The sequence below is a fragment of the Micropterus dolomieu genome, linkage group LG22 (assembly GCF_021292245.1).
Source record: "Micropterus dolomieu isolate WLL.071019.BEF.003 ecotype Adirondacks linkage group LG22, ASM2129224v1, whole genome shotgun sequence".
Classification (NCBI taxonomy): domain Eukaryota; kingdom Metazoa; phylum Chordata; class Actinopteri; order Centrarchiformes; family Centrarchidae; genus Micropterus; species Micropterus dolomieu.
Genome location: NC_060171.1, coordinates 19,373,648 through 19,401,186, shown reverse-complemented (window position 1 = coordinate 19,401,186; position 27,539 = coordinate 19,373,648). Strand labels below are relative to the sequence as shown.

Sequence of the window (27,539 nt, the reverse complement as noted above, 5' to 3'; positions counted from 1 at the left end):
TAGTGTTGCATGAATAAATATAATATTGACACAGGGATTTTAATTTTTGTTTAAAATGTTTGTCATATTTCCAGAAAAATATGAGGGAAAAAGTCGTTGCTCATCTTGACTCCTATGTTTTTATAATTGCAAACGGGTAATTGTGTCATTACCACTAGAGGGCAATATATTCAAAATCCAACCACTTCACTATTCATGTTTCATACTTTTAGTAATGTCTTGTGCTGTGCCCTTCTAACCTTACTACAGTTTGCCACCCACTATTAATTAAAAAAAAAAAGCTCAGATTTATTCATTGATGGTACAGGCTGCTAAAATGGTTTGCTAAAGTAGGTAATACAGAAATATTTAAGACACACTCATCCTGTGTATACTGTATATGGATTTTCGTTGAATTACCATGTTTATTATGCCACACATTATAATAACATATGATGATCATGTGAGAAAAGTAGCCTACTACATGCAAAATGTCTATTCCACTGATAAAGTAACATCTTAATGGTCAGTAAGGTGCTGATAGTGGGTGGGCAACTTGTTATGCTTTCCTATTACAAACAGACTACAATTGTTTAGCTCCCTCTGATGAATTTGAATTTAAAGTCTTCCTCATATTGTTTACCACTCTGGATTAAATTGTGTACACAAAATCACAACAGGGAAGAGGTCAAAGGGGCTTATCTCTTTATATGTTAAGTCCTTTTGAGCACATCTCACTTTTTTGATAATGAAAACACAACAGTACATCAACTGTGTAAAACGAAACTCTATTTTGTACAACATTGTTTGTCCACTCCCTATTGAAGAAGGCTCTCCTTTATATTCCTAGCATAGACTCTTTGAATTTCTTACTGCAGGATAGCTTCAAATATATAAAAAGCTCAACATATCAGTTATACAAATATTTATACTCCTGCTTCAGTTAACTTCTGTATAGCATTTGCACATTTTAACAAGAGATATTTTTTCCTTGACATTCATGAATGTCTAACTGGAATGAGCATTTACATCAGAATACTGCCACAACATTTAAACAAAAAAAAACATTACTAAGAGAAGAGCTTAGTGAAGTTGCTGAAAACAGTGTGATGCAGTCAGCCTTTAAAATCAGGTTTTGAATATAATATAATATCAACAGTACAGCATTTATAGAAAATAAGTTGGGTCCATTAAAATAATATTGTCCATTCCTCTTTCATTACTTCAGGTAACTATTTTCATCTGTATAACTTATGATGTATACTTTAATTCCTCCATGTAACCTAATCAGAGTCTGCTATTTCTGTACAATGTCATGTGCATTCCAGTCACAACTTTACAACTTTCTACAATTCAATAGTGTCACTGCAAACGCTCAGAGCGTCAATTTGTCTGCACACGTTGACAAACTCTGCCTGTACAGCCAGATCCCATTCCAGCTGTTTGCTTTCACTCAGGTGTTTAGTCCCTGCCAGCCGGCCCGATCCGTGACTGTCCTGGGAGGCTAAGCTCAGGGTTCGGTAACGCCTGTGGTAAGACAGTTGGGGGATTGCTCGTGGGAGGCTACTCTGAGCAAAGCTTTGACCTCTGTTTGCCCAGGGATGTGAGCGCAGCTTTCCTGTCTCCTTGGGATTGCTGCACAAACCCTGGGTTGAGCCAGAGACACTCCCTTTCCAATCCCATTGCTCTGGTGACTTTGTTGGCTTGCTGTGAGATTTTAAAGAGCAATGTGGCTGGGAGGGTCTTGAACTGGACAGGAAGTCCTCTTGATCCACGTCTCCACAGGAAGAGGTTCGGTAGAGGGCGTTTTCCACAGAGCTAGGCCCTTGCTTTGACGTACCTTGGGTAGGGCTCAAAGAGAGGCTGGAAGAAGCATTGAATAGTCTTGGCAAACCAAAGATACTGTGAGAAAATAAGGATTCACTGAACAGAGCCTGGTCAATGCTGCGGGACAAGTCTATGGGAGATGGGGGCTGCAAATCCACTGTAGAGTCAGTTTCCAGGCCTAGGTTATCCAGTGATGATAGCTGAAACTCACCTGCATTCTTTGGCTTGTGTGGTGGGCTTGGGGGTGTAGGTAGAGGTAGAACAGTGTTCCAGGTTTGAACGGACTTGGGGACACAGTCTAGCCCATTTCCAGGAGGATCCACCACTGAGAAAAGAGGAAGAGCTTCTGACTGTCCCTTAGTGATGATATCGCAGACCACCAGCTTTTCCTGCTTACCCTGGGACCAGGAATCATGAGAGGAGAGGACAAGAGTATTTGCACCACCCTGAGAGGGCAGGGAGAGCCCTCGCGAAGGGGAGCTGCAGGAGAGGCGGGACCAAGATCCTGGCCGAGGATGAGTTATGGTCTTGATAGAGGAGGAGTTGTGACAGAATAGAGGGTGTGTACCAATGAGAGACAAACCTAGACACACCCCAGCCTCACAGAGCCTGCAGCCCACCTGGTAGCCCCACCAGGGCCAGGGCTGGAACCCATAGCCACCAACGCCGCCCAAACCAAGGGCATGCAGGATCCCATAAAGCTGGAGGCCTCCACATCCTAACAAGCACAATGAAGCCCCAACTCCAGCTCCAGCTGCCCTACTCCAGTCCTCCCCTTTAGCAAAGGGGCACCTTGCAGGTCGCATCACCTCAGGAGATCCTCCACTCTCTCCATTGTCATTCAGCCTGTACATGTGTTTAGTGTTGACTTGTATTAAGCAGTAGAAGATGAGGTAGGAGCATGAGAGAAAGATGGTGAGACACACAAACACACCCTGAGGGAATAGCAGAATTCCAGTGGGGAGGCTGTGGAAGAGCTGGAGCATGCCAACACACCCCAGAGAGACGCCAGAATACAACAGGGATATACACAGTAACAGGCAAGGTTTGGGCAAGGCTGAGAATGAGGTGGAATTAGCAAGTGGGAGCGAAAGATGCATGCGTGAGCGCAAGGAAAGAAGGAGGAAGGCAAGGGAAAAGGCTGAGATCAAACAGGGGAAGGGAAGCTCAGAGAGCAGCAGAGAGCCCAGAGGTGGGAGACGATCTTGGTGACTGTAAGCATCATATAGCAAACAGAAAGCTTGGATCCCTGCAAATGCCAGGAGGAACAAGTGCAGCAAGGTGAAGTAGGAGCTACCTGGGGGACACCGCAGGGGCAGGCCTAACAGGCATACCACAGAGATTAGGCCAAACACAGTGAAGACAGACCCCAGGCCATAGATGTGTGCTTCCCATGCAAATCCCCATGTGGCGAGGGCAGAATTCCAGTCCGAATACAGAGGGACGAAAAGGGCAGGGCTGAGAGCAAGAGAAGGGCGCAGGGACTCGCTGGGAGTAAAATCATCTTGGTAGGTGGGAGTCCAGGACTGGTTTGGTGTTTTGCAGGCTGTGGTGGATGTGTCCATGTTACCATCAAGCGAGAGTGTGCTACTGGTCTTTGAGACACGCAGGTCATCATCCTTGGAGTCACCTGTAACACAATACAATAAAATGAAACATTACCAACTTATTTGTTGTGTCAACAGATATACGAAAGGTAGAAATTTTAAATATAGACATTTGTAACTGGCAAATGGACAGCGCATGCTAACATGCTAAAATATTCTGCAGGTAATGTTTAACATATTCATCATCTTACTTTAGTGTGTTAGCATGTGTGCTGTGCCCAGTATACAGCTTCACGTCACTGCTTGTGTGGTTATGTTCTCTTATATTTTTGGTCTTGAGTTATTAATTGGCAATTTTAATTATAATCACATTAATTTACCAATGAACATAGTATAACAACTTAATAATCTAATCAATGAATACAGGCCAAAGTCATCCATAGTTTTTTTTGTCCAAAAAGAGAGCAGGGGAGAATCTGCCATGTGTGCAGTTAATCCATAATAAAACAGAGCAGGCTTGTGACTGGGAATATCTAACTGGGTCACAGAGAGAGCGGGAGCATGGGTAGTGTGTTCACGTAAAAGAGAGAGTGATGTGTGTTGATTAGCCAGTATTGACCTCGTTGCTGCTCTCATTTTATGTGGCTATTATTAAGCCTGGTAAAGAGGTGTTATGCTTTCATTAATGTGGCAACAATAATCTGCAGAGGTATTTCACTTTCATATCTGACTGTGTAACCAATGAATAATGTAAGCATCTCATTCTCTGGTGAAAGAATGTTCAGAGCAAGCTGTATGGAGCCACCCGAATCAGGGGACCTACTGGTTATAAGTGGAATGTGTCCTATTTCTGGTCCTCCATTAGTCGTGAATTGATTGTGTCAATATGGAAGTGGCAAACAGTGAAAGACCTTATAAGACCTTTTGAGCGATTTTCACAGTGTGCGCTATAAAATCTAAAAAATGACATCTTGACTTGAAGGTCCTCTTGACAATAAACAACAACTCAACATACAGGCTGAAATTTGTGTCTGGTATTAAACGCATAGGCAGCTTGAGGAAGAGTCATTTCTCACACTGTTGTAAAAGACCCCCCTCCCCATGCTTGTGGACACATCATTTACTTTGACAAGTGAGTGGCACTGTGTGTGATTGCATAGCAAATTCTGTATGTATGTGCACCACATTATCCAGTAACCTTCTATTGTGGTTAATGAACTGCGATGGGAATGTACCCCTACTACATTAACAGGATAGTGGAGGAATGAGTGGGAGAATATATGATAAAATAACTCAGAGAGCAAGACAGGGGAGAGAGGGTTGGGGAAGAGTTAGGGAGAGATTTTTGAGGAGAGTCAAAGCTTAGGGGAGTAAAGTGATACAAAACATTCTGTGAATGTAAAACAACTGTGTCTGCCAGCAGAATACATATCACAAACACTACAGTCACAAATAGACTTGGAGTCTTGTTGCTCTTGTTTCAGGTATTTCATGAGGGCAACACTATCAATCCTAGTATTCACAATAGACCATAAGTGACACGTGTAAACTGTGATTGGTGTCAGGTTTAGTAAATGGTGGATGCTCCAAATATATTTAATGCCAAGGACTCTTACTTTTATCTGCCTCCACGGTGACAGCTCCTCTGTTTAAAATACGATCTGTCCTATCAATCAATCCATCTCCGGTCTCTTTCACTGGGACAGTCCCCTCCTGTGTCTTTTCCCGTGTGATAACAGAAGGGCCCTTGGTCCATCCCCAACTGCTAGTGGCTACTGGTGGAGTGGGGCTCTCAGGGCTGGGCTCAGGCTCAGCAGACAGCAGTGAAGTGGAGTCCTCATTTGATAAAAGTGAGCCATTGAAGGAAGGTAACAGGCTATTAGTCGTCTCATTCTGCGAGACTGGGAAAGTAGGCTGATTCTCTTTAGTCTCTGTCAAATGCAATAATGATCCCGTGCTGGTCTCAGCTGACTCATTCTTTGATATTTGTTCCTGGGTAAGTTGAGGTGATACTCCTCCTGCTAAAGTCAGTGTGCTCTCGTAGGAGGTAGCATCATCTATAGCTCTATCTGTGGGTGTGGATATGATACGTCCCTTCTCATTAGGGTACAAAATAGATGACTCTGTGCTCTCCTCTAAATCACCGTATTCACCAATCACGCCTTGTCTATCTGATCCCTCAGATGACGATAATGGCCAACTCAAAGGTAGACCAAGGGAGTCAACATTGCCCGGTGCTAAACCAGATCCGTGAGGTCTCTGTGGGGGCTGTGTGAGACGCTGCGCCGCTGTGTCAGTGTCTGCCTGTCGTGTTTCCTTGCCATTCTCTCCAGTAAAGGCAATGACATGTAGTGAATGAGGCACGGAGAGGGGCAGGAGAAGATACAGATTCCACAGAGAGAGCATGGTGAGAGTCTACAAACTCCACCGCAAAGTCACATGCTGTAGGTTTTGAGGGGCACTGTCACATGTTTGACAGATCTCTAACCTCAGGTCTCTAGGGATCTCATGCTTAACACACCTGGAGGGAAATAAAAGCACATCACAATCAAGGCACAATCTGTGCAATCGCTCATTAAACACTGTGTATTCCAGGGGCTATCTGCAGTAAATAGATTGAATCTCTGCACGTGGATTGCAATGCAAATATTGTACATGAAAAGCGTTCCACTGAGGTATATGAAAACACTATCTCCCTTTCTGTGACACACACACAGTACAAACATTAGAGTGCAGCAGATTCATTCATAATAACAGCACACAAAGAGACATTAAGTACACAACTGCTTTCTTGTAGCCAGTCTCGTTTCAGCTTTCTTACCTCATCAACAGCCCGCTCTGCTGCAGCCTCTTTAAACATATATGCTGCATGCCTGCAGTCTCTCGCTGCGTAGCACTCCGTGTCCTCTCATACTCACTGTGCTGTGCCCCTCTTCTCTCCATCAGGCAGTCGACAAATGGGACAGACCCCACCTCCTGGAGACACCCCCCACTGTCTCTCACTCTGCTGCTGCACTGAACTGACAGTGAGTTTGACTGTTTGCACGACCCCATTCTCCTAAATGGGAGGCATCATCCACACCACACTCGGTATCATCTCTTTTGTAGCTGCACAGGAACCTTATTGCTGTTTCTGTTCCCCACATTCCATTAAACACATCCCTCTGGTGTGTATGATGCACAGTTTGTGATGTTTAGTATGTGAAGAGAAGAGAAGAACAGGAAAGGAAAGAAAAGAAAAAAGGAAAAGAAGGAGAAAAAAAGGAAAATGCATAAATATGTCAAAGGGGCCAAAGCACGCTCATAAACCAACAAGCAGGCAGTACCCTGCACTGAACTAATCAGAGCTACAGATCAATACATGCTATTGACTGTAATTTACAACTCATGCTGTGCCCTTCTTCTTAAAGTAGACATCACAGTTTGAAACATGTCATGAACAGTAGATGAAGCAGAACATTGTCTTTGAATAGCATACATGCATAATGCATTATAGTTACTTCTATGCTTATATACGTACAGTACCTCTGAAACAAGTGAATGCACTATTTAACAAAGAATTACAAACCTTAAGTCCCTAATTTCTACTCGTGACCTTGTCACCATGTCAATTATTGTTGCAAGAGCCTTTGACATGAACGATCTCTCTCTGATGGTGCCATGTTACTCCATTCTTTATTTTCCTCCTCCCAGTGTTATCAAAACTGTCCATGTGTGCTGTTTTTACCCAATGGGGGAAATCCAGTAGCCTCATGGCCTAATTCAATTCCCAAGGATGGTTCTAAAATAGACACTGATCCACATACCTGTGGATGCATTTAGAGTCACAGAGTTTGAAGCACAGTCAGGCTTATATACTGTCTCTGCCTGGTTGATGTAAGGATCTGAAAAGTTGTGCTTTAAACTCTCCACTGACCATTGCTGAATTGGCAAGGCAAAGGGTTTCTCAAGCCAGGTTAATTACTGTTGCGTGAGCATTCTGGCAAATGCACATTGGCTCTTCTTCTATTCAAACAATGTTGATAAATATGGATCAAACTGCATCCCAAATAAACCTGCCAAACATATATTTAGCACAAAACACAAAGACATAAAGGCTGGTTCTGCATGCCAATAATAATGTTGGCTGTGACAGAAAATACCACAGCCAATGATGAAGAGAGCAGTTTACCAGCTGTCTCCTAAATTTCATCTTGCCTTCGCACAAGCGTCTGCTTGCAGGGTAAAATAATGCCTATGCTCATTACAATGAGATTCAGAGGCACATAAACACAGATTGAAAGCCAGCGAGGGCTGTTTCAGATCATTTAGACAGTCAGTTAGTGATGGAGATAGGAACTTCCCGAGGGCTGTGGTTAACCCACTGTCTGATGAGGACACAGGAAAGCACCAACCCACCCGTAACTAAAGGGACTGGAAAGGAACAATGACAGGCCAAACATATGAGCTCAGAGAGGGACACGGCCAAATTATTGCCGCCTCACACTTGCTATCCTAATTCATTGGGCAACTGGTTTCTGTTTAGACAAGTCATCCTCCAACAAGACAAAGTCAGCAGGGACTGGGGTCCAGCTGGGAATGTGGACAGTCAGGACAAGACACAGAAACAAAGCTGCATAAGCAAGGAGGATAAAAACAAGCCATGGCCCTGGTTAGGATAAAGGGTGTGGATAAGCTAAAGTTACATGCTGTATATCGATAATATGTATGGACAAATACTGATAGACCAAATCAACATGAAAACAAATACCAAAACGTGGGCCTTTGATAAAGTCACCATAAACTCATTAGGCACTGTATAATCCTTGAAAGTTATGTGATCTCGATGTTTCTGTTAGGGAATACAGGGCCATTTCACTACCTTTTAAGTTTGTGTTTAGTGAGTAGTAGCCTATTGTGGATAGATAAAGATAGGCCTACACAGCCTAGAGGGATTTTCAACAACTCAGGAGCCAAACCCCATTGCAGAATGGCACACTGTAATTAGCAGTAGGCTATTACACAAGATTAAATAACGTTACTGGGTAACCTGTCAGACACGCTGGTGGCCACCTACCATAAAACCTAACAAAGAAGAAGAAGAATCCCAGTCAGACTGGTGTTTTTAGCTTTTAGTTTGTTTGTTTGCGGAGCGCTTTTCGTCCGAAGGAGGGCAGCAGATCGCCTGAGATGCAACTAGCTGCAAATTGGAAACAACAGAGGAAGAAGGAGCGGGGAAGCTAGGAAATGCCGGAGCAGACTTGTTGATAGTTTCTGATTAACAGAGGATCTGTCCTTTTCTTTGTTAACTTAGCTGACCTTTACTCCTCATTCAATAGAGCATAACTGGCAAAAAAACGACAGGTTAGTAAAACTTAACACCAGACAGAATAAAGTTAGGGGCTTAACGTTATATATAACGTTACATCACGTTTAAAACAACCGTTGAGTTGACCAATGTGCTGGAACTTAACGTTAGAAATTAAAGTGAACGACACAGCAGTAATTTAGCGAGTAAATGTCGTTACAAACAGTTTTAAGGTTGATGTAAAGTTAAATTAACGTTAGCGTTCTTCTAAATTATAGTTCATTTGGTATGTAATGTGTAATATAATGTAATGTGTTATCTAAGAACGGGTAAAAACAGCCCCAGCAAAGAGTTATTCGGCTAACTTATCTGTGAAACATGTGTTTAACGTAATATTAAGGTTTGTAACGTTTATTAACGTGTAGGAGAATATAATATTAAGTTAAACTAACTAGAATGTTGATCACAAGCTGTCGCTAACTTACCTGTTCTCTTAACACATTGCCAAAGCTAACGTTAATAGCTGGAACAAGTTAGGTGAGTTAAGAGTAGGATCGTAGGTAGTGTTGCCAACTTTGTAACTATGAAATAAGGGACAAAAATTTACCTGCTGCAGCAGTACGGGTATGGTTTTGTGTGAGTTTACATTGTATTTGGCATAGCTAATCTCTTAATTAAATATTTGGTAGGTTTAATAATAGCTTATGCCAACTTTTCAATTTAGTTTGGAGTGAGGTTCCTTAATTTTCACCAAACCTAACCATGTATTGGGGAGTCTTACCCCACAGAATATATGTGTCAAACCAGAGACTGTATTTTATTTTATTTTATTCTAGATAATGTATGGAATAGTAAAGTTCATAATAAACAAGAGCGTAGGTTTTCCTTTAGCAATGAAGGAGCCACTTAGAGTGGGGTCTGGGGTCCCTCCCCCAGCAAATTTGCAGCATTAAACACTTAATTTCCTGCATTCTGCTGAAATTCCTGCCTATTCTGCATCAATTTATGGTGAAAATGTTTTTAGGTTATGTCAAGGGAATCACAAAACTGCTTTCGATTTTTTTCCAGAAAATAATAATAAATTATTATTTTTTTAGCGGTGCTTAGATGAAATTTAGGGATGCTTCAGCACCCCTAAAAATGGTCTAAAATCGCCCCTGCCTGTTACCTTTACGATCTGTCAAAACAATTGTGGCTCTTGCACTGTAAGTTACAAAAGGTTATCCCCTTCATGAGACAAACTAAAAGGAACATAGCTTGTGATGTGTTTTATTTCCAGTTCATGCTTTTTCAGGACTTGATGAATTCCATTTACAGTTTCATCACTATCTTATCTTCAGAAAAGTCAAGTAACTTGCACCGCACTCCATCAGACACAGAAAAATATCTCACGCATACTGGAAACATTTTTCTGTTTCCCTTGTTTGAGGCGTTGGTGGCAAAAAAGTAAAACACAGGCTCACCTTCAGTCAGGGATAGATTATTCAGGATAGAACAGTCTTTGGTCCTAAAACATTGATTGTGATTATCTCAGCGGTCTCAGTCAAGAAACAACGCACGGTTTAGCTTAACAAAACAGTCAGTGCTGAAGTCCATGTTTGACAGTGTGATGTACTACGAGGCTTCACTTGCCGGTATTTTGTTCATTTCCACAGTAGCTGCATTTAACGTTACTTAACGTACAGGCCTACAGAAACGCGAGATGGGGGCTGTGATTGGATGATGACAGGTATCGTGTCCAGTGTCAAAAAACGGGACAAGAGAAGTCACGTATGGGACAGATCAATTAGGCCTAATATAAGGGACATCCCGGCTAATACGGGACAGTTGGCAACCCTAGTGGTAGGGTTAAGGAAATTATCCAAGATATTTAGCTGTAAACAAACAAAAAGGAAGGCACGCCCATTGTTTATGATTTGTTGTGTTAATAATGTTTTATGAGCAAACGGTTGCTAATGCTGCTAGCTTCTTTGTCAATTGTCATTTTTTCGTCCATGTTTTTTTTTTTTCATCCTTGTCCCCTTGTTACTTCTCTTCTGCAGACACTCTTGTCTCACTTAATCTGCTGGGAAGCCTGACAGCAGCTGCTATGTTCGGCAGGACAGCCCTGAGCAGAGGCATTACTGCCACCCGCCTTAGTAAGAATGTCACTTTCTACATGAATGAATTAACACCTCCAGTCTCAGGATGTCGGGACCAAGACCACGAAGACAACAAACCCCTTATGTTGATGTTGCCATGGTTGGGTTCTCGTCCCCAAGCTATGGCCAAATACTGTGAAATCTACTTCCGCACAGGCTTTGATGTGCTTGTAGTTGAGAGTGAGGTAAGGACAATGTAAATCAGTAAAGGAGAGTTGTGGATGCTCTTTCCCCAAGTTAGCGAACTGGTGTTAGCTGTATTCGTAGATACAGGGAACTGCTGTTTTTAAAGTACATGTCATTTGTGTATTATTTTGGTAATATGGAATGCTTTAAAATTGAGTATTATCTATACTACACACAAAAAGTAAGGACATTTGCGTTTGGTAGATACTTTCTTAGTTGTAACAATGCTTCTTGGCAATAAATCGTGTACCATTGGAAAGCCTGATTATTTCCCTTTTAAATTATGCCACATTTGTGGGATGAGCAGCACGTTGACTGTTGTTTGGTGGATTGGATGATTTAAGTGTGAAGAAACAGACATATTGACAATTTAACATTTTATTCATTTAACAAACAGGAACATTAGTAGCATGTGGAAGAATAAGCTGTTGTGGCTGTGAATGGTTCTTTCAACAAAGAAATAATCTACCAAACAAGAACTTTGACTCTTCCATGGTGTGTTTTCAGTTTGTGAAAGTGAAAAACATTTTGGTCTCCTAAAAATGTCTTGTTCAGCGGTTGCTTTAACTAAAAGACACTCTAAGGAGTCGGGTGTTCATTTTTTCCAGTTAGTACATTTTCTTTTAAGCCTGTTTTTTGCTTGTCAATATTAGTTAACTCGAAATACGGATGCACCTTACTAACCAAGCTAGCTAGCTCCACACTCTCATCCAAAAATGGTCACTTCTAGTTCCTTTAAAAAAATCATTGTACCTTTGTTTTTTCCAGGTAAGGTAATTAAGACAGATCATAAAACCTCACTTCTAAATACCCAAACTCGCCCTTTTAACATACCATTTAAGGCATCTGAATTCACAATTCAGATGCCAATTTCAGAGATCCAAATATGTTTGCAACATGTGACACAGGTTTTAAAACTAAAAAAGAAGTCTGGGATACATTTATTTCAAATTCAACTTGTATAATCACATTGTTGTATTATACAACAGTTCATTTACTTAAATGTAATGATGTTTTCAATGATAAAATAACGACATTAATGACGTTTCTTTAAGGGAATTCAATCCATATAATATATAATGTTATATCCCTGTGAGGGAATCTGTCAGTTATCTTTGAGATCTACAGCTTGCAGGCATAGTAAGCCCGGAGAAGAAGCAATCAAAAAAAAACTTGCCTTCCACCATATAAAGTTTGGGAGTATTTTGGACCCAACAATGTGATGCTCTGTAAGCGCTGCAAATTGGAAATGGCTTATCACAGCAGCCCAACTGCTGTGCACGAAAACTTGAAGCAAAAGCATCCCGGAGTGCTTTGTCAAGACGACAGGAAGTCAGGACAGCAAATCCTGTTTACTTTTTGTCCCTATACAAGCATGGCATATTAGAATTATCAGTACAAGGAGTGTGTTTCTGTTTGTAGTAATCACTTAAAATATTCTTAATGTTTCTTTATCGCCCCCATACTTAATATTTTCTGTTTCCGGACTCCCCTGGACCCCCCCAATACAGTGAAACTGCACATTTTTGAGTGGCCTTTTATTGTGGCCTGCGTAAGGCACACCCGTGCAATGGCCATGCTGTCTGAACAACATCTTGATATGCCACACTTGTGAGGTGGATAGATTACCTTGGCAAAGGAGAAGTGCTCACTAACACAGATTTTGAGAGAAATAGGCCTTTTGTGTACACAGAGAAAGTCTTTCTTTGAGTTCAGCTCATGATGAATGGGGGGAAAAAACAAAAGTGTTGCATTTATAATTTTGTTTAGTGTAGTTTTATTATATTATATATAGTCATTTTCCTTTTCCCCACACTGATTATCTTACTGCATATTACTCAGTGATGAAATAAATCCATGTCATAACCATTTTAAGTCAAGTATTTAAGTCAAAATACAGATTCTCCAGTTCAGGGAAAAGGTTGACATACAGTAATAACATTAGTCTGTGTATCACAGCAATCCTTTTGAATTTAAGGTCCAGTATTTTTCAACATCTAATAAATAGGGTCTGTTGTTATTAGGAAATTATACTAGGTTTAATTTTAAAATTTATCAACTAATCGAATAGATTATAGATTGATAGATTGCTTGGTATTAAAAATAATCGTTAGATCCTATTGACATCTACCCGCTACTTGTTGTTACAATCGTTGTGCTGACATTATCAGGTAAAAGGTAAAGTTTATCCTATATACTTTACTCATAGTAGTGTGAGTTGACCTTGTTTTTGCGTCCATAACACAAAATAACATTTTATCTTAAGAGATAAGACAGAGCTCTTTCCTCTCGTAAAAAACAAAATGAAGTAGTCACCAGCGAGGGTCATAAAAGGCAAACACTGTCTACCTTTCTCTCACAATAGTAGTCTAGATATAGTCTAATAGTCTGGATAGGCTATAGTCTTAACATGTTTTAACAGCATTTTGTTTGTTTGAATTTAATCTGCATCTACATTTAATCTATTAAAAGCTGTAGAGAAAGATTTTTAAAATAAAAGTTTAAATATACTCACTGGATTAGACTTGGCGGTTAAAGTCATAGGTCTTTAAGTGAACTATGTCGTCTGATCTGTCAGATCGGGTTGATCCATATTTTCATCCAAAGTGTCCCCTTCAGGTTACAGCTGAATAAATATATATTTTTTTAAATTCAGTGTCACATTCACTAGGATCCCATTAGTGATTGCTTTTTTACACACAAACACACACGCATGTATGGTTAACTTAGCAAACATGCTTGATTGAACTAACTCTGATCAGCTTCCTGGAACTTTAATTTGATTTACACACTATCTAGGGTCATGGTGATCATGTGTCATCATTTTGTTTGTTTTACACAAGGTGGCAGAGTTCCTGTGGCCTCGCTGGGGTCTGGCTCATGGAAAGAGGTTGCTGGAGTTGCTCCACAGTAAACGCTTTGTGTCCCGCCCACTCCTTGTCCATGCCTTCTCTATTGGGGGCTACACATTTGCCCAGCTGCTGGTACATGTGTCCCAGGATACACAGAAATATCAGGCGCTCACGCAGAGGATTAAAGGCCAAGTCTATGATAGCTTGGTGGTGGGCTCTCTGGAGACGATGTCCGTAGGTCAGTATTAACGCGGTTTAACACATTGATTCATTTTATTTCATAAGTACCCATTATGCAATATTGCACCGGCCAAATCCAAAATATATACATTTCATGTACAAATGTACATGAAATGTATATATTTTGGATATGTATAAATAGAAGTGAATTCCTTTTTCAATTCAAATGAATAAAGTATGGTTTGTCTCCTCTCTGTCAGGTCTAGGTAAGACCATATTTCCCCGTTGGGAGATACTGGTAAAAGAGGTAAGCCTGTTATACTTTGGCATGTTCAGACGCCAAACGGTGGACTACTTTAACAGAGGCATTGATACGTTTAAGAACACTCCTGTCACCGCTCCTGCACTGTTCTTCTATTGCGAGAACGATTTGTTGAGCGACCCACGAGCTACGGAGGAATTGATTGATCAATGGCGGAAGCGCGGGATTGACATCACGGCAAAGAAGTGGGAGGATTCAACACATGCAGGTCACCTCAAGAGGCACCAACAAGAGTATCTGACCACCCTACACACGTTCCTCAACTCACTCAGCATCGCCCCGCTGAAGGCCAAGCTGTAATGTGCTGTCATTGCCATATTAGCGTGACTTAGGCTTATTGCTGTGTTTAATCTAAAATATTTGTTTATATTATTATACATAAAATACATTAATTTAACTTGTACACTAATTATAGTATTTGATGTAGGTGGACTGACGGTAAGTGCCATGAGAATACAGGTGCTGGTCATATAATTAGGATATCATCAAAAATTGATTTATTTCAGTAATTCCATTCAAAAAGTGAAACTTGGATATTATATTCATTCATTACACACAGACTGATATATTTCAAATGTTTATTTCATTTAATTGTGATGATTAAAACTGACAAATGAAAATCCCAAATTCAGTATCTCTGAAAATTAGAATATTACTTAAGACCAATACAAAAAAAAGGATTTTTCGAAATGTTGGCCAACTGAAAAGTATGAACATGAAAAGTATGAGCATGTACAGCACTCAATACTTAGTTGGGGCTCCTTTTGCCTGAATTACTGCAGCAGTGCCGCGTGGCATGGAGTCGATCAGTCTGTGGCACGGCTCAGGTGTTATGAGAGCCCAGGTTGCTCTGATAGTGGCCTTCAGCTCTTCTGCATTTTTGGGTCTGGCGTATCGCATCTTCCTCTTCACAATACCCCATAGATTTTCTATAGGGTTAAGGTCAGGCGAGTTTGCTGGCCAATTAAGAACAGGGATACCATGGTCCTTAAACCAGGTACTGGTAGCTTTGGCACCAGGTGTCTTCAATATTGAACCTTTTCACAATATTCTAATTTTCTGAGATACTGATTTTGGGGTTTTCATTAGTTGTCAGTTATAATCATTAAAATTAAAAGGAATGAACACTTGAAATATATCAGTCTGTATGCGATGAATGTATACGTTATACAAGTTTCACTTTTTGAATGGAATTACTGAGATAAATCAACTTTTTGATGATATTATATTAATTATATGACCAGCACCTGTATATTCAATAATTAAGATAAACACACATCTGTTTGAGTTGAAAGTAACTGTAAGTATGAGTCCATTAATGAAGAAACAATTAAAAGTAGAGTTTCTAGCCAAACAAACATCTTTAAGTTATCTTGAGTATACAGATGCTCCAACCTGAAAAAAAAAACAACTCCAAAGTGCTCTACTCCAAATCTGCATTGCTTAAATGTACCATTGCAAAGATGTAGTTTATGCTGAGATCCAGGAATATGTAAATCAGCTACATGATGTGAATTGTCATGTTTTTGTTAATTGCAATTTTATTTTGCCTCATGTTTAATTTCTGTTTAATAGAGTTCACACAGAAGACAATATTCATGAAGTATTTTACATTTGCTGTTACTGTAGGTGTGTCTTTCCTGGAAAAAATACTGTAGCACTTCTTCTTTACCCTTCGTTTCTCTGTTTATGAATTGTTTAGGCACAGTGGCCTCACAACTTGGAAGGAAGACGTGTATATTGCCAGAAAGAATAGTTACAGTGTCTTCTCTATACTTCTATATACAAAACTCATCATTTATATTGTAAAGCAGAAAATGCAAGTTTGTTCTACTTTTTCTAAGCCAAAACACAATTTAATAACCGCACAACTTTTCATATGTACAGAAAACTCCAGGGACCATTGATTCTTTTGATGGTCTACCAGTGCTACGAAGGATATTTCTTCTTCCAGAAGACATTCCACCATATTGGTGTTTGTTGGCGGTGCTGAGTAAAATGTACAATATCACTGTAATACATCGAGGAGTTCATATGGCTTCTAGAGAGACAGATGAGCCTTAGTGCTGAATCTGTATAAATGAATAGTGCTGAACAAACAACCAAACTACCATGAAATAAGTTAGACTTGAAAACTCTTAATGTGTGTTTATAGTTAACTTGGAAATACCAGTTGTAACATTTTACGAATAATTGCAATGTCTGTTGATGGTGGTTGTTAAACTTGAAATGGTGCCTCTGACACTATTGTGATCCTTTTGGTGCTCAAAACATGTCATGGATTTCTGATTTGTGCAATCACAACAGTTTACATTTCTTTTGCCTTGGAAATAAATGTGAAGGTATACTGTCTGAGGTGTGAACTTTAATTGGTTTACATTCAAAAATACATTTAAAAATGTAGAGTTATTATCTGCAGTTCTGCACAGCATCTAGATTTGCAGTAAAGTATTCTTTATTACAGCATATAACTATCATTGGACAGTGTATCAGTTGACGTCCCATCTTTAGTCTCTATTCTATTAGTTTATTCTATTATATATTATTTAGTCTATTTTAGCGCTGTGTCTGTCTACACAATTAAGTAAATATATGCATAAATAAATAATTAATTGGCGTTATTGCAATGTAAACCTCCGGGACGGCAGGCGGCGGCAAGGACCGGTTTTCTGCAAGTACAGTAAAGTAAAGTGTAGGCTTGAGACCGTTTCCGGTTACTTTCGAAGATGGCTGCGCCCTTATGTAAACATGCGACTTAATCTGGAAGCAAGTGGCGTTCACGTTAAACAGTTAAAAAGCACGTTTTCATTCGCGTGATATCGAGCAGTTTGACATTAACCTCCAATGCTGGTTTGTTAACAATTTCGACATCAGCTTGTGAGCTATTACCGAGCCAGGAAGGTAACATTAGCGAGCTAACGTTAGCTCGGCAGCAGACAGCCATGCCAGCGCAGACCATCTTCGTTGGTTCTCTACCAGCTTCAGCTTCAAATGAACGTTTAGAGGAGATATTCTCTGAAATTGGACCGGTGAAACAATGCTTCGTGGTCAGAGAAAAGGGTAAGGTTGTCACTGGCATTCATTTGGGGTCTTCTCTTCTACTAAATACGTTGACGAGAAAATATACTAACGTTCTAACGTAACGTTAACTACTGCAAAGCTAACGTTACTCATTAAAACGTCGTACTGCGAGTAAAACATAAAGCTACAAACATTTAACCTATTCTCATTCATAATCCAGGCGCAGAAAAATGTCGGGGATTTGGATATGTCACATATTCAATGGAGGAAGATGCACAACGAGCCTTGACAGAAATAAAAGAATACGACGGACAGAGGCTTTCTCTGTCAGTGGCGAGGAAGAAAATGAAAGACAAAAGGAAAACAGGTGTGTAACAGGTGTAAAGGTACGTCCAGAAACAAGCAACTGGGATAGCTCTCACGCTGGGTCTACTTGATAACATTGCTCCTGTCTTTCATTTAGCACCCAAAGAGCCTGCTGCTGCTGCACCGAAGGAAACTGAGCAGAAATCCAAAGGCTTCAGGAAAAACACGTTGAAAGCTAGACTAATCATAAGGAACCTTAGTTTTAAGGTACAATCTGCAGCAACTGACAAGCACACTTTGGTCCTATATCTGAATTTCAGTAATACACATGCTGGTAAAGTGGTCCGCCTGTTGCTTGACCTGAACATGCTGTGTCTTGTGTTACAGTGCTCAGAAGATGATCTGAAGCAAGTTTGTGGAAAGTTTGGAAAAGTTCTCGAGACCAAAATCCCCCTCAAACCTGGTAAAAAATGGTTTAAATTCTTACTGCATGATTCCAAATAAGCACAGCACATTGAATTGTCACGTGCACCTTGAATCGATTGATTGGTCATTTTATTATAATTTTTTCATTCTCTGTGTAGATGGGAAGATGCGAGGATTTGCGTTTGTTCTTTTTAAAAATGTGTCCGAGGCAGCAAGAGCGCTCAATGCCTTGAACCTGAAGGAGATAAAAGGTTAGTTAGTGAGACACTGTTTATTGTTGACACCTCACTTAAGGAAAATCACCTTTAGTCTTTGTTTGTATCATGTGGCTGCAGTTTAAATGTTTTTGTGTTATTCACAGGTCGGCAAGTAGCAGTAGACTGGGCTGTGCCTAAGGACAAATATATTGCCACACAGCCATCCTCAAGTGCAGGTAATTGTCTTTTTGTGTTTTTATCTGCAAGGGTAAAACAACTACTTCTCCTTTTATCATCCACTGCAGATGAAAAATGACAAGAAATCAGCTGTCTCATTGGAAACATCAAAATAAAGCTAATAATCATGAATGCTATTTTATTTACCTAACAGGGAATAAGAATACAGAGGAGGCAACTGCAAAACAGTCTGACGCAGAGAGTGACACTGAAGACGAGGAAGAAGGAAAGGCACAAGCAGCACCTGAGAAGAAAAAGTATGAAACTCAAATATGTACACATCTTGTTAAAATGCTGCGAAGTGTTAATAACTGGTTAAGTTTGTGCCCGATCTTTTCACAGAGTCATTTCGAAACCAGCTGTGGAGCAAGTGGAGGAATCCCAATCAGATGATGAAGATGTTAGCGAGGAACAAGACAGTGAGGAGGAGGAGGAAGAGGAGGAGGAGGAGGAGGAGGAGGAGGAGGAGGAGGAGGAAGAAGAGGAAAAAGATGAGTCTCAGGAGGGAGGAGATGATGATGATAAAAGTAGCCTTGATTCAAATGATGATGAAGATGAGAGCGAGGATGAAGATGAGGATGACGACGAAGATCAATCAGGTATTCATTCTCTGCCTGTGTTTTTTTGTATATTTGTATGTAATTTAAACATTGTCTTTAATAATAATAATAATGTTTTGACTCTGCTTGTCTGCCACTTTTCTTTTTATCTCTAGCTCGAAAGAAGAAAACCTCAAAGAAACTTCTCCCTTCAGATGTGAAAGAGGGCAGAACAATTTTCATCAGGTTTGCAATTCTTCTCTTTTAATTCATCTTAAACCTGCTTAAATTGATCTTACTGTGCCCCAGAATATAATACTCATTTATTAACTTATGACCATCTTTGTTCGTCTCACTCCTTGATGATTTAGAAACCTGTCCTTTGACACAGAGGAAGAGGGTCTTGAGGAAATTCTCCTGAAGTATGGCGAGCTTAACTACATAAAGATTGTTCTCCACCCCGACACAGAACATTCAAAAGGTCTGTCAGCAGTGCTGGTGTGAAACACTCTTCTCTCTGTTGTTTGAGAAGGCTGGTTGATTAACTGATTTCAGGTTTGTTATTTTGCCAGGTTGTGCATTTGCTCAGTTTAAGACCAAAGAGGCAGCAGACAGATGCATAGCTGCATCGCAGGATGAGGCAGAGGTAATACGCAGTTTCATATGCATACATTCTGAATAATTAACTTAAAAATATTCCCTGTATCTGCCTTTGAATGGCAGGTTAACATATGTTGTCCTGTTTTGTGCAATGACTTGATGTTGCTGCTTTGTTTGTTAACTTTGGGTTATTTTATGCAGAATGGTGGCATCCGTGTAGATGGCAGAAAGCTTTACATTGTGGCAGCAGTGAGCAGGGAGGATGCCGCCAAGCTGAAAGTGAACAAGATTAAAGTAGAAACGGGCACCAGGAACCTTTACCTGGCCAGAGAGGGATGTGAGTAAACCCATTTCATGCCCTTCTTTTCACCTTCTTTACCACGTCTCTGCTCTACTTTCACTCCTTTCACTTGACACAGTTGTTTTAGTCACTGTCAATATTAAAGATGTCACTTCATGCAAACATTAAACATCCAGTGTTTACCCTAGTTCATATTATTTTCACTATATATCTCTGAACAAATATGGAATGGAAAAGCTAGAGCAGATAATAAACAACCCAAAGATCTGTCTACTGGGGAGGAACTACAACCTTTAGATTTGGGGAAAGTAATTTGGTTGGTTATGATGCTTTCCACAGTGATGTTACATTTATGGCACAGCATGTTTTGGGCATCACCCCCGAAAACCCTGTTGATATTACCTCAGAATCATTGAAGATACGAGTGTTCATGTTTGCCTTTTGTGTCTTCAGCTTTTGACATTTATCTGTAGACATTGATATAAAAAAAATGGCAACATATGAAACCTTCTCCCTTCTGAGGTGCATTTTATTTGCACATTAAAATTCAAAAAGAAACGTTTCCTCATTAGCTTAACAGGACTAGTTTTCATCACTAATTTGCTTTGCTAACCTCAGCTCCTCCAGTTACCACTGTCCTTTCTTTTCCTAACAACCACTTTTTCAGACTCATCTGAAAACTGAAAAATAATTTAGGATGAACCTGTACAGGACAGAGCTGTAGGGTACACCAGTTTAGTCTAAGTTTGTACCTGATGTTCTCAACATTAGACAAGTAGCCTAGGTAGTAATAAAATACAGCTACCAGTGACTTTCTATAAATACAGCTAATGTTAAGTTATAACAGCCTGCTGTAGAAGCTTTCCTGCACAGCTGTGCGGTCTGAAGGGGAGGGTAGATGTTAGCTAGCGCAAACAGGCTTCTATTTTCCAGCAGGTGGGGAAACAACAGAAAAAAATTTCTTGGTCTTGAGAAGATAACACACTGTAACTGACACAGTACATTTACTGCCAGAATATTTTCCTCCGCTCGCGTTCATCAACACTTTCTGCCGCTCAGGCAATCAAACACTCGCTATGCAGCTCCCGAATCGGAGTTATGTTGCTCTTAAAACGGCACCTGTCACGTAGCCTAGATGTCCTTTGAAGAATGAGGAGTGGAAGCGAGTCACGCAATGTGTTACCGTGCTCGCACACTGTGTGAGTGAAAATAAGTAGCGCATTGATATAATAATGATTGTGGGAAATTTTTGTAGCAGCGGTCACAAAACAGCAGCCGCTCCTTAATGCATATAGGGTAGTGTGCCACTCAATGTAATGGCCAATTATTATTTTTTTCAACATTTTCCAGGTCCCACCCCCTCATTCTGTTCCTTTTATGATGCATAGTAACTGTGAGAAATTTAATTCAGATATATTAATATTTACTGGTAGCTCAATGGGCTCAATGTTTTTATATATACTTTCATTGCGATAAAATGTTATTATGTTACAAACAAGTCATACACACGTTCACACCTAAGGGCAAAGAGTGACCACACTGTCTTTGGACAGTGGGAGGAAGCAGGAGAACATGAAGAGAACCCACACAGACACGAGGAGAACATGCAAACTCCACAAAGAAAGGCCTGGGCCTCGATCCACAGAACCTCTTGCTGTGAGGTGACAGTGCTAACCACTGCACCACCATGTCGCATCTGTGTGTCATGTTAATCTTAATTATCCTTATTTTTCGCCCCACCTACCAGTTATTTTCTGGTACAGTAAAGAAGGACATTTCAAGAGAGGCCACTTAACAAGAGCGTCTTCTGCAGCAAGCGCTGTGGGTTTTGCCCCCAATTCCGAATGAACTTTCACATATGGTAAATGGGCTGTATTTGTATATCACATTTCTAGTCTTTTCGACCACTCATAGTGCTTTACACTACATCACATTCACCCACCTATGAGCAGAGACCCAACTGCTCATCAGAAACCGAAATAAACTCATTCACACACTGATGGCACAGCCACCAGGAGCAATTTCGGGTTCCCAACCTTCCTTTAAGGGGACGACTGTTCTACCCTGAGTCAAAGCCGCCCATTTATGCCACTTCAACACTTCCATAATTAAGGTCTATCTGAAAGTCTGTCTGGTTTACATGTGCATGTGTTTCGTCTACTTCATAGAAATCTGCAGCTACTCTGTGAGCTGGAGAGCTAGCCTACAACAAAACAAATGTAGCTGTTTTTTAAGCTGCAATACAGTCATTCTCTGGACACTTATGAATATTTAAGGGTATATTATTAACTTATGAAGTAACTGTTAGCAGCTATGTGTCTTCTTTTTGAGGAGTTTTACATTATTCTAACTTGTGATATTAATGTTAATATTACATGATAAAATTGGAAAATGTTGAATATTGTAAAATTTTGTCAGTGTTGAGCTACCAGTAAAAATTATTAGAAAACATTCAAATTTTGTCAACTTAGCTTTTGTCACATTATTAACACATTTGGAGGGTGGGAAGATGAAAATTTGAAAATTTATTTTTGACTGGCACCCTAATATAGGGGAAACACTGACATTAAATCTATAAACCATGAAATATCAATGTGAATGTGTAATCGATGTGAAACTTCTGTTGTGACACTAAATATTTGAAGACACAATAATATAATAATAAACAAGATACCATCTTTAATAAATCACCATGCTGCATTACTTAGGAAAGCCACGTGTGTCTTGTGAGGTCCCTATTTAAGCTTTGGAATTGCTTCTAAATCTGTTCTTATTCTGTATGTTGATTCAGTGATCCGTGCTGGGACCAAGGCTGCAGAGGGTGTGCCTGAAGCAGACATGATCAAAAGAACTAGAGTGAGAGAGTTTGTTTTTCATTCACCATTTTAGACATTTCTTCTTAGAGAATGATCTTTAATGGATAATAGTTTATCTTATCTTAACTTATCATCTCTCAAATTGCTCTTATGTTGACATGTCTTTTTGGTGTTGTCTCTTTCCCTCAGTTTGAAGAAATAAAGAGGGCCAAGCTTCGCGACATAAAAGTGTTTGTGTCAAAGACTCGTCTGTGTGTCCATAACCTGCCCAAGTCAGTGGACAATAAAAAGCTCAAAGCGCTCTGCCTCCAAGCAGTAAAAGGAAGCAAGGGAGTCCGCATCACAGAGGTGAGAAATATTATGGCATGCTGGTAGACATTTCATTAAATAAAGCAGTATCGTTATAACACTTATCATTCATTTGCAGCTTTGTAAAACATTCTTGGAAATAATTTTGAGTGAGTGGTATGTCCGGATTTTATAGAATTTAAAAAAAGCCCTTGTCTAGGGCTGCACGGCATACACATTGCACATTGTTTACAATGTTGGAACCCATTGGTTATCCTCTGACGATTTTGAATGTTGATCCATTTTAAAAAGCTAAATCTTTAGGGTTCCGAGATTGATAAAAGAGCTAAATCTTTGTCAGATGATAATCAGTGGGTTCCGAGATTGCATTTCTGCAATGTGTTCCGCCTCTTTTGCCCTCCACACGGACTGTTTACCCGCATGCAACTAAAGCCAGCTCAAACGTGATTGGTCAATACTTCTTGGACTACAAACAGAAAACAAGACCTCTTCCGATACCAAAATCTTGTCCCTTGCCTAGAGATTCTACATTCATGCAGATATCTGTTAATGGAGATTATAGTCACATTGCTTTTGTCAAGTAAGGCACGTTAACTCAAACACGTCATGCTACTACTTTTTTGCTGCTTGATACAAAAACTTTAAAGGTTTTCCATGATTAATCTACAAAAAGTCTCTCTGAAAATACATAATTAAGTCCGATTTAAATGTTCTTAGATACACAGAGTTTGATCCAAATATGTTATGGTGAATTTACCAAACAACCAAAGCAGGCCCCACTAGTCACCTACCACAACCTGAAAATGGGCACTGTCTGTTTTGGTTGTTTGATAAACCGATCAAGTCCACCACTTCACCAGAGCACATAACGGACTGATCGCTGTGCATGCAGAGTCTGCGTATCACCTGCCTGTAAACACGCACGTGATGGGCAACGGGTTTATTAAGAAACATATGTTGTTTTCCCCAAGTACCTCTCCACCTGTTCTCTCTTCACTTGTCCATGCTGGTGCCAGAGTCACATACAAGCTGATTTCTGTAAGAGTAGCAGAGGGCTAAACCAAGTGTGCTAGAAGTAGGAGGGTGGTTGTTTTGTTAGAAGGTTTTTACAGTACCCACATAATGAAAATTCTGATTGTTAATTGTATATCTATACCTGTATAACACACTGCATGTATCTGGTGAAATTTCCAGTATTTCTTCATATTGTAATAAACATTGCAGAAAAAACAATATCATAATATTGTGCAGCCCTAATTGCATCTGTGTGCCCAGTAGGGGGTGTCGTTGTCATTCTCATTCATGCTGTTTTTTTATGTGTGCACCTCCTGCTTCTCCTTTTAGTGTCGGGTTATGTATGACAAGAAGCCAGAGAAGGGTCAGGTGATGGGACAGTCGTTAGGTTATGGCTTTGTCCAGTTCCAGGACCACGAACATGCTCTTAGCACACTTCGTTACCTTAACAACAACCCTGACATCTTTGGCTCACACAAGGTACGTTTCTGTGATGGACTACAGAAGTGCATTTAAAAGCAGCTGTTTTTGCTTTGTTGCCACTGTATTTATTTACCTTTTGGAAGTTTTTTACTTAAAATGTTGGTGTTTATTTGGTTTAGCACACTGGATTATATAAAAAGCATTTACATATGTCTTTTCCTGGTCCATAGTGAAGCATAACTATGCATTTTATGTCACCCTGCAGAGACCCATTGTTGAGTTCTCCCTGGAGGATTCAAGGAAACTCAAAATAAAAGAATTGCGACAACAAAAAAACAAGGTGCGTTGGTATCAGTTTGTGTGATAGCTACGCCATGGAATCCCGGTTCAAATTGAAAAATGCTTTTGTTCGCTTAGTAAACCTGAAGTAACCTTGTGTGGATATTTTTGCAGGAGTTTTTCAGAAAACAGCCTTTTAAAGGAGGAGCCAAACCTCAGTCCCAGACAGCTGGAGATGGACCTAGGAAAGGTGGAAATCAAGCACAGTCCTCATCAGAGCAGACACCAAAGGAGAGAGGTATGAAAATAATATCTTTGTCTTTTGCCAGTTCAGAGAACGAATTAGGCAGCTGTACATGATGGCTTAATAGGTTGTTGTTCGTCTCTTCTGGATAGCTTTTAATAGGTGATGAAAAACAGCTGCTCTTATACACACATGCTGTTCACCATATTTATACTGTACTGATTCCATTAACCATGTAAAAAGTGATGAACAACATGATATACTGTTCCAAAACAAACACAGTACAGCACTAGTGCTGTTTTAAACTGAAATAAACTTTTTTTTGCTGTTATGTACAGTCTTTTTTACTTGTTTTGATTTTCTCTCTGACTGCTTTTCTGTCTTTATCAGCTGCTCCTTATTGCCAGAAGCAAAGCAGACACTATTTCGGCTTCCAGACCAACCCTGAGGTCGAGCATATAGATTTGGAGAACGGAAAGAAACGCAGGAAGGTTCTTGCTTTGCCCTCCCATCGGGGACCTAAGATCAGGTACAGTTTTCATTACCTTTACTAGTCTCCTGTCTACAGTTCACTGTGTATCACTCCGTGCTTAAGCATATGACTCTTAACAGCAAAATTCAAAACACATACATTTCGTAAACATGTCAACAAACACATTTCCCTGGAAAAACCCATATGACAAAACTTGATTATGACTAAACAGTGAGCATGAGGCTTAAGTAATAGATTGTGAACTGTTGTCTTTTGCAGAATGCGTGACAAAGGAAAACAACAGGCCCCACCACCAAATAAAGCAAAGCCCGGATCCAAAAGGAAGGAGCGTCAAAGACGACAGATGGAAAAGCCCACACAGCCCAGAAACCAGGTTCATACGTATTCTGTTGTATATGCTTATTTGTAATCATATTCACAAAACACCTTACAGTAAAGGGTAGCTGGCAAGGCACTGATTTATTAGAAACTACTACAAACAGTGGCTTTGTCAGTCTTGATATTAAAACTCCTAAGGCATGGATGTTTGAGTAACCTCAAGAAACTTTAAAGCACCAAACAAAAAGATCCTACATCTGTGAGGTGAAAAGGTAGTTCTGAACTTGATAAGAAACGTTCCCAATATTAAAACTATCCTAAAACTGTTTGCTGTCGGCAGTCTCTCACCGTAGAACATTGAAATACTTCATCAGAAAGATATACTGGATTAACCCACGGGCAGAAAAAAATCAGATCCACTGAGGACAGCACTTAATCAGTATGAAATCTAATGCTTTGGTGCCACCAAGTGACATTGTAGTAATAATATTTTAGAGCATTGTATCTTTTTCAGAGCCATGCATTTCAGCCGGGCATTAAAGAATTTGGAAGAGATAGAATTGGCTGATATAATGTTACCAGGTTTTTTTTTTATCTCTTAAATGTCGTTATCAACCTTGAAGACCCCTTCAGTCAAGCTGTGCTTTACACTTGAGACAGTATAACACTATAAAGATGGCAATATTAGTTGGTCTTTTTGTTGACCACTGCAGTTACTTTGTAGCAAACTGTGCTGTAGTTTATACCCCAATCATTCTGTCATACTTGTGTAGAGTAGTTATGGTAAGCGAGAAAATGTTTTTTTTCCTTCTTTTTTTGGGGGGGTGAACCAACATTTGAACTGTACAGACTGCTAGCTAATGGCTCTAACTTTTTAAAGACGGAAGCTGGGCAGGCTTACGAGCTAACACAGACAAGTTTAAAATATATGTATTTTACCAGAGTATCAGGGTTGTCCTGTTACACCTCATGACTCTTGTTTTGTTGTTTTTCACAGAAAGTTAAAATGCCAAAGAAGCATTTGAAGAGAAGGGATGGAGACCGCTTTGACAGCCTGGTGGAGCAGTACAAGAAGAAACTGATGAGTAACAGTGACAAGAACACCAGCATCAAACGAAACAAGTGGTTTGACAGTTAATGCTGTGCGTGCGTGCATGTGTGTGCGTGTGTGAGGGGGAAAAAATTAGTCTTAAAGTGTTTAAGGCCATAACAGAGGTCCCCTATATTCCACATCTTGAGGCTTTTATAGTACAATGGTTCTCATAAATTTCCTTTTGTTTCAAATTGTACAGTATATGATGCCCATGTGTAAACTTTCACTGTCACTTCATTCAGTCTGTTCCTGAATTTCTGTAATCCATGCTTTAAAAACTAAAACAAACAAAAAATAATGTCAGTATAGTTTTGTTTGTGTACATGCCTTTTTAGAAAAAATATAACAAACCCTTGATTTTGTGTTATCTTTACACTTTGGCAATAAATCCATAATTGTTGTATTCGCAGATGTGTTCATTCATCATGGCGGTTGCCTTTAGATTCACTTCTTTTAATGCTAGTTTTTAACAGGAGTTAATCATAAGCCGATAGCGTCGGATAAACACTTCCCAAGCATGAACCCTGAATGTACAAATGTAGCAAGAGATGAACACCCCCAGATGACATATTTTAACCTGGTCTACGTGCCCTTTTCACTTA

General features: G+C 39.9%; 3 protein-coding genes across 9 annotated transcripts; 2 read left to right on the top strand and 1 right to left on the bottom strand.

Annotated features, from left to right (window-relative positions):
* Window positions 1-667: 667 nt before the first annotated feature.
* prrt4a (proline rich transmembrane protein 4a) lies at window positions 668-9,204 on the bottom strand. Of its 2 annotated transcripts, none has more exons than XM_046037528.1 (4): window positions 9,126-9,204; window positions 6,175-6,517; window positions 4,970-5,874; window positions 668-3,436 (listed from the first exon to the last, which is right to left on the bottom strand). In XM_046037528.1, the coding sequence occupies exons 3-4, from the start codon at window positions 5,757-5,759 to the stop codon at window positions 1,326-1,328; spliced, it is 2,901 nt and encodes a 966-aa protein (XP_045893484.1). In that variant the 5' UTR covers window positions 5,760-5,874; window positions 6,175-6,517; window positions 9,126-9,204; the 3' UTR covers window positions 668-1,325. The 2 variants fall into 2 exon arrangements, with proteins under 2 accessions (XP_045893484.1, XP_045893483.1); XM_046037527.1 differs by lacking the exon at window positions 9,126-9,204 and adding an exon at window positions 8,410-8,618.
* On the top strand, window positions 8,438-16,673 carry si:dkey-5i3.5 (uncharacterized protein LOC565091 homolog). 6 transcript variants are annotated; one of them, XM_046037535.1, is made up of 5 exons: window positions 8,438-8,696; window positions 10,683-10,966; window positions 13,811-14,057; window positions 14,260-14,529; window positions 16,209-16,673. In XM_046037535.1, exons 2-5 carry the CDS (start codon window positions 10,730-10,732, stop codon window positions 16,226-16,228), a joined length of 774 nt encoding a protein of 257 aa, XP_045893491.1. In that variant the 5' UTR covers window positions 8,438-8,696; window positions 10,683-10,729; the 3' UTR covers window positions 16,229-16,673. The 6 variants fall into 6 exon arrangements, with proteins under 6 accessions (XP_045893491.1, XP_045893486.1, XP_045893490.1 ...); XM_046037530.1 differs by having other exon boundaries at window positions 14,260-14,617; XM_046037532.1 differs by lacking the exon at window positions 8,438-8,696 and adding an exon at window positions 8,839-8,926 and having other exon boundaries at window positions 14,260-14,617.
* A 344-nt stretch (window positions 16,674-17,017) lies between these two features.
* Window positions 17,018-27,340, top strand: rbm28 (RNA binding motif protein 28). The gene is made up of 20 exons (XM_046037529.1): window positions 17,018-17,381; window positions 17,563-17,709; window positions 17,806-17,915; window positions 18,036-18,111; window positions 18,233-18,325; window positions 18,436-18,507; window positions 18,663-18,765; window positions 18,851-19,107; window positions 19,224-19,293; window positions 19,419-19,528; window positions 19,620-19,693; window positions 19,849-19,984; window positions 22,740-22,804; window positions 22,954-23,112; window positions 24,418-24,567; window positions 24,776-24,850; window positions 24,964-25,087; window positions 25,424-25,562; window positions 25,785-25,899; window positions 26,842-27,340. Exons 1-20 carry the CDS (start codon window positions 17,264-17,266, stop codon window positions 26,980-26,982), a joined length of 2,334 nt encoding a protein of 777 aa, XP_045893485.1. The 5' UTR covers window positions 17,018-17,263; the 3' UTR covers window positions 26,983-27,340.
* Window positions 27,341-27,539: the final 199 nt, after the last annotated feature.

What these genes read in the sequence shown, in the direction of transcription:
- prrt4a (XM_046037528.1), bottom strand. Translation starts at nt 5,759, where the DNA reads ATGCTCTCTCTGTGGAATCTGTATCTTCTCCTGCCCCTCTCCGTGCCT. An exon ending in CACCGTGGAGGCAGATAAAA is followed by an intron (nt 3,437 to 4,969) that starts GTAAGAGTCCTT and finishes ATTGTGTTACAG; the next exon opens with GTGACTCCAAGGATGATGAC.
- si:dkey-5i3.5 (XM_046037530.1), top strand. Translation starts at nt 10,730, where the DNA reads ATGTTCGGCAGGACAGCCCTGAGCAGAGGCATTACTGCCACCCGCCTT. An exon ending in TGCTTGTAGTTGAGAGTGAG is followed by an intron (nt 10,967 to 13,810) that starts GTAAGGACAATG and finishes GTTTTACACAAG; the next exon opens with GTGGCAGAGTTCCTGTGGCC. An exon ending in TCTGGAGACGATGTCCGTAG is followed by an intron (nt 14,058 to 14,259) that starts GTCAGTATTAAC and finishes CCTCTCTGTCAG; the next exon opens with GTCTAGGTAAGACCATATTT.
- rbm28 (XM_046037529.1), top strand. Translation starts at nt 17,264, where the DNA reads ATGCCAGCGCAGACCATCTTCGTTGGTTCTCTACCAGCTTCAGCTTCA. An exon ending in TTACCTGGCCAGAGAGGGAT is followed by an intron (nt 19,985 to 22,739) that starts GTGAGTAAACCC and finishes ATGTTGATTCAG; the next exon opens with TGATCCGTGCTGGGACCAAG. An exon ending in ACATGATCAAAAGAACTAGA is followed by an intron (nt 22,805 to 22,953) that starts GTGAGAGAGTTT and finishes TCTTTCCCTCAG; the next exon opens with TTTGAAGAAATAAAGAGGGC.